Genomic DNA, 6,000 nt, shown 5'->3' with positions numbered 1-6,000 from the left:
ATTAACGTGGACCCCGACTTAAACATGTTCAAGAACTTATTCGGGTGTTACTAATACATTTTTCAATTAATCGATCAATCAAACATTCTTGGGTAGCAGGTTATAGTTTGCTTTGTTCATCAATTTAGCTGTTTGTAAATGCACCAAATTGTTGAATTTCAATAATTGTGATTTAATGTGTATATTCTCTATATCCAACATCATGTATTATTCTAATTCCATCCATCCATCCATGTTTCTACCGCTTATTCCCTTTTGGGGTCGCGGGGGTCGCTGGCGCCTATCTCAGCTACAATCGGGCGGAAGGCGGTGTACACCCTGGACAAGTCGCCCTCTCATCGCAGGGCCAACACAGTTTGACAGACAACATTCACACTCACATTCACAAACTAGGGCCAATTTAGTGTTGCTATTCTAATTCATTTTTAGATTAAAAAAAAAAAGTTTCAGCTAATTCAAACCACAACTTAAAAAGCACTGTATCACATTAGTCGGATTATTATGTAGTTTACTACCTTACACACACAAAAAATGGCATTGATTATTTAAAACACAATTTAAAACCAAACTATTTGCAGTGAAGTGGATTGTATATAACTGACATACCCGTAATGAACACAAGGTGGCGGTATTTTTCTTTACTTCTGGTTTGCTCCCAACATGAAAAGAAGATGAAGAAGACACAATGACAACAGTCAAGTGAGGAGCGCCAGAGGTAAATAAACATTATTTTTTCCATCTTTGACAAAAAAAACCAACAACAAAATCAGTGGTTCTGATTATTAAAACTTTTATAAACGATGCCGCAAACTCGCAGGATGTCATTCACGTGTTTCGTACGTCTACCGATGACCAAGCAGAAACGCGTTGTTATTGTTCCAATGCGGACATTTAAACGCTGCCATTGTTTTACAGTATGTACAATTTTTGCACTTTGGAATATTAAACAAAATATTTTTTGTTGTTTGTAAATGGTGGATAGACTAACAAAACAAATGACGTGGGGAAACCACTTATATTGGTTTACTAATTCAGAGCAAAGGTGATCCACTCGCGTCAGGTGATGTGTTGCCAACATGTCAATACCTGACAAAAAATTATTTTTTACAAGTAAACAGAACAGTAGGTACTTGATTTTGATATATGTAATGTGCCCCTAAGGATATTCTAGTAAAACATACAGAGATAAGATGTGTCAGTTTCAAAATATTACTTGAAATACATTTTTGGCTGCAGCAAAGTGGCCATTTGGGGAGATTTTTGCTTTCCAAAGGGTATTTCAACAAGTAAACAGTACAGTAGGTTTTTGATTTTGATATATGTAATGCCCATAAGGGTATTCTAATAGAATATGTAGAGATAACATGTATCAATATCAAAATATTACTTGAAATTAATTTTTGGCAGCAGCAGAGTGGCCATTTGGGTAGATTTTTGCTTTCCAAAGGGTATTTCAACAAGTAAACAGTACAGTAAGTTTTTGATTTTGATATATATAATGCCCATAAGGGTATTCTAATAGAATATGTAGAGATAACATGTATCAATATCAAAATATTACTTGAAATTAATTTTTGGCAGCAGCAGAGTGGCCATTTGGGTAGATTTTTGCTTTCCAAAGGGTATTTCAACAAGTAAACAGTACAGTAGGTTTTTGATTTTGATACATGTAATGCCCATAAGGGTATTCTAATAGAATATGTAGAGATAACATGTATCAATATCAAAATATTACTTGAAATTAATTTTTGGCAGCAGCAGAGTGGCCATTTGGGTAGATTTTTGCTTTCCAAAGGGTATTTCAACAAGTAAACAGTACAGTAAGTTTTTGATTTTGATATATATAATGCCCATAAGGGTATTCTAATAGAATATGTAGAGATAACATGTATCAATATCGAAATATTACTTGAAATTAATTTTTGGCAGCAGCAGAGTGGACGTTTAGGTAGATATTTGCTCTAAAAAGGGGGTTTTCAACATGTAAACAGTACTGTATGTGCTTGATTTTTATATATGTAATGCCCATAAGGTATATTCTAGTAGAATATGCAGATGTAACATGTATCAATATCAACATATTACTTGAAATTAATTTTTGGCAGCAGCAGAGTGGACGTTTAGGTAGATATTTGCTCTCAAAAGGGTATTTCAACTAGTAAACAGTACAGTAGGTTCTTGATTTTGATATATTTAATGCCCATAAGGTATATTCTAGTAGAATATGCAGATATAACATGTATCAATGTCAAAATATTACTTGAGATCACATTTTGGCAGCAGCAAAGTGGCCATTTGGGTAGATATTTGCTCTAAAAAGGGTATTTCAACAAGTGAACAGTACAGTAGGTACTTGATTTTGATATATGTAATGCCCATTTGGGTATTATAATAGAATATGCCGAGATAAGAAGTGTCAGTTTCAAAATATTACTTGAAATACATTTTTGGCAGCAGCAGAGTGGCCATTTGGGTAGATGTTTGCTTTCAAAAGGGTATTTCAAGTAGTAAACAGTACAGTTGGTTTTTGATTTTGATATATGTAATGCTCATAAGGGTATTCTAATAGAATATGCAGTTATAACATGTATCAATGTCAAAATATTACTTGAGATCAATTTTTGGCAGCAGCAAAGTGGCCATTTGGGTAGATATTTGCTCTAAAAAGGATATTTCAAGTAGTAAACAGTACAGTTGGTTCTTGATTTTGATATATGTAATGCACATGAGGGGATTCTAGTAGAATATGCAGATATAACATGTATCAATATCAAAATATTACTCGAAATACATTTTTGGCAACAGCAAAATGGCCATTTGAGTAGATATTAGCTCTCAAAAGGGTATTTCAAGAAGTAAACAGTACAGTATGTACTTGATTTTTATATATGTCATGCCAATAAAAGGTATCCTAGTAGAAAATGCTGAGATAACACGTGTCAATATCAAACTATTACTTTAAATCTATTTTTCGCAGCAGCAAAGTGGTCGTTTGGGTAGATTTTTACTCTAAAGGGTATTTCAACAAGTGAACAGTACAGTAGGTTCTTGATGTTGACATATGTAATGCCCATAAGGGTAGATATTTGCTCTCAAAAGAGTATTTCAACAAGTAAACAGCACAGTAGGTTCTTGATCATATCCCTTATGATGCCCATAAGGGATATTCTAGTAGAATATGCAGCAATAACATGTATCGATACCAACAAATAACTTCAAATCAATTTTTGGCAGCAGCAAAGTGGCCATTTGGGTAGATATTTGCTCTAAAGGGTATTTCAACAAGTGAACAGTACAATGTTGATATACGTAATGCCCATAAGGGTATTCTAGTGGAATATGCAGTGATATGATGTGTCAATATCACAATATTGTTAGAATTTTTTGGGGCAGCAACAAAGTAGCCATTTAGGTAGATATTCGCTCTCAAAAGAGTATTTCAACAAGTAAACAGCACAGTAGGTTCTTGATCTTGATATATGTAATGCCCATAAGGGATATTCTAGTAGAATATGCAGAGATAACATGTATCAATATCAAAATATTACTTGAAATCAATTTTTGGCAGCAGAAAAGTGGCCATTTGGGTAGATATTTGCTCTAAAAAGTGTATTTCAACAAGTAAATAGTACAGTAGGTACTTGATTTTCATGTACTGTATGTAATGCCCATAAGGGTATTATAGTAAAATATGCAGAGATGATGGATGGATGGAGATGTGTCAGTGTCAAAATATTACTTGAAATAAAGTTTTTGAAGCAGCAAAGTGGTCGTTTGGGTAGGTTTTTGCTCTCAAAAGGGAATTTCAACAAGTAAACAGTACAGTTGGTGCTTGATTTTAAAATATGTAATGCCCATAAGGGTATTCTAGTAGAATATGCACACATAACATGTGTCGGTCTCAAATTATTACTTGAAGTACATTTTTTGCAGCAGCAAAGTGGTCCTTTGGGTAGATATTTGCTCTCAAAAGGGTATTTCAACAAGTAAACAATACAGTATGGACTTGATTTTGATATATGTAATGCCCATAAGGGTATTCTAGTAAAATATGCGCTGTGTAAATATCAAAATATTACGTTGAATCACTTTTTGTCAGGCAATATTACATTTAAAGAAAAAGTTACATAAATGAATACATCCAAACACTTTATAAATATTCATTATGTGCACAAAGAAATAATATTTACAATTGTATGTATCTTCCAAACAAGAAACAGGTTTTATCACATCAACACCGGACTAACAATAGTCCTTTAAATCTCATTAATACCGAACAAAAGGCAAACTGTCATTTTCCAGACACGATAAAGGCTTAAATAATGTCAAACACGTAGCGTGACAATAACCACAAAGATCAAGTGTTTGTCTTATACCTAGTAATACGCTGTGGACAGACAAAGCCAAGAAATTCAGGTTTAGTGAGGGGTGCGTGCCCCCGCGAAGGAAATAAGCTAAACCCAGTTCTTCAAACAATCAGTCACGATACAATAATTGTATCACCCATTCTGCTTCTACAGTCCAAGTCTATTTATAAGTCTAAACCATTTTTAGTGAAGCCAATTAAATACACAAGTATATGTAACAGATACCGGATAGTGCAACAGTGTTGCTAAACCACACTCACTTCCTCAAGAGCCACACTGGACAATGAGCTGATAGAATGGACTTTGAGTTCACTGGCTTTTCGACTCTGGGGATCCTGGTTAGATTCCTGAAACATAAAGTAAATGTGATTTACTGCTGAAAACCCGCCTATAAGGAACAAACCTCAAACAGTGGTGGCCTGCATGAGGCAGAGATCGAGAGATAGTAAGAGATGAAAAATTGAAGAATTTGGTGTTTGGGGGATGAATAATAGTTGTGTCTGTAACAGTAGTACAATATTATTGTTATGGTGATGGTCTGTTACCAATAGTACTGTGAGTTTATATTTTTGTGCTTAATATAAAATATGTGTTTCCTTTTAGAAACAGCGCCTGGCTGCTTGTGGTGGAGAACGATACATATATATATATATATATATTTTTTTTTTTTAAATCATTGCACCATGGAGGTCATTGTCGATTTCCTCAACATGTTACACACAGAGGTCAGGGGCGTATCTGTGGCGCTCGGACTCCTCTTCCTGACTCTTCTATACTGGTAAGTGTGGTCATGATGTTCTGCCATCTTCCAGGAAACCGTTACCAAAACAAAAATAAATCTCACTATTGACAGAAAGTGAATTAACCCAACTCATGGTCATACAATGGTGCCTCAACTTAGGAGTACCTTAACTTGTGAGTAATTTGAGATACGAGCTCTTAGCTTTTTTTTTATGCGGACCTATTATGCAAAATCAACTTTTCATTACCTATTGGTACCTGTTTTTGTGTATTTGGGATCTGCATAAGTCCCAAAAATTTGAAATCAAACCGTGAAGGCGTGGCTAAGATATTTAGAAAATATTCTTGCCTTCCTTCGTATTTCCTCCAAATGAGCCATTTGGAATTTTCCCCATTTGTGACATGTTTCCCCATTGGCGACATCAGCAGATCTCGCCATATATGGTAAAGTTTTCCCTAAAGAGCTTTGCACGAGTCCATTAATGTAGTCTCACCTTGTAGTTAATAAGCTTTTTCTCTATCTTCTTGCTGTGGGGCAGAGTGGCTCGTACATGCACATGTATTGTTTCTAATGCAAAGTAACGCATTGTTCGAACTTATATCTGTCAGTACACTTGATTGGAAGAGCTAAAAACTACAACATGGCCGACGGGGAGAAGACGTAGTCGAAGAGAAAGCACGTAAATAAGACAACCCACAAAACTGCGCATCCTAAAGAGACGGTTCAGAAAGCAGCTTGAGAACGGTCTGTAAAACATAATCCATGCGAAATTTTAACCAAAAAAACATGTTATGTAGACCACGAGCAAGTGTTTTAAATGTAGGAGGAAAAAATGAATAATTTGAGTTTAGAGCATTTTTTGTTGTTGGTTGGAGTAAAAATTTTAACAGT

General features: G+C 34.9%; 1 protein-coding gene across 1 annotated transcript in view; it reads left to right on the top strand.

Moving 5' to 3' along the window:
• The first annotated feature begins 625 nt into the window (after positions 1–625).
• tbxas1 (thromboxane A synthase 1 (platelet)) overlaps positions 626–6,000 on the top strand; it is a 32,136-nt gene continuing 26,761 nt past the window's right edge. The window contains exons 1-2 of the mRNA XM_061917851.1: positions 626–715; positions 4,971–5,145. Of these exons, the coding sequence (XP_061773835.1) occupies positions 5,051–5,145 (95 nt within the window). The 5' untranslated portion in view covers positions 626–715; positions 4,971–5,050. The remainder of the gene's footprint in view (positions 716–4,970; positions 5,146–6,000) is intronic.

This window comes from Nerophis ophidion, linkage group LG12 (genome assembly GCF_033978795.1).
Source record: "Nerophis ophidion isolate RoL-2023_Sa linkage group LG12, RoL_Noph_v1.0, whole genome shotgun sequence".
NCBI lineage: Eukaryota > Metazoa > Chordata > Actinopteri > Syngnathiformes > Syngnathidae > Nerophis > Nerophis ophidion.
The sequence above is the reverse complement of the archived record's forward strand: the minus strand, read 5'-3'. Positions and strand labels throughout refer to the sequence as shown.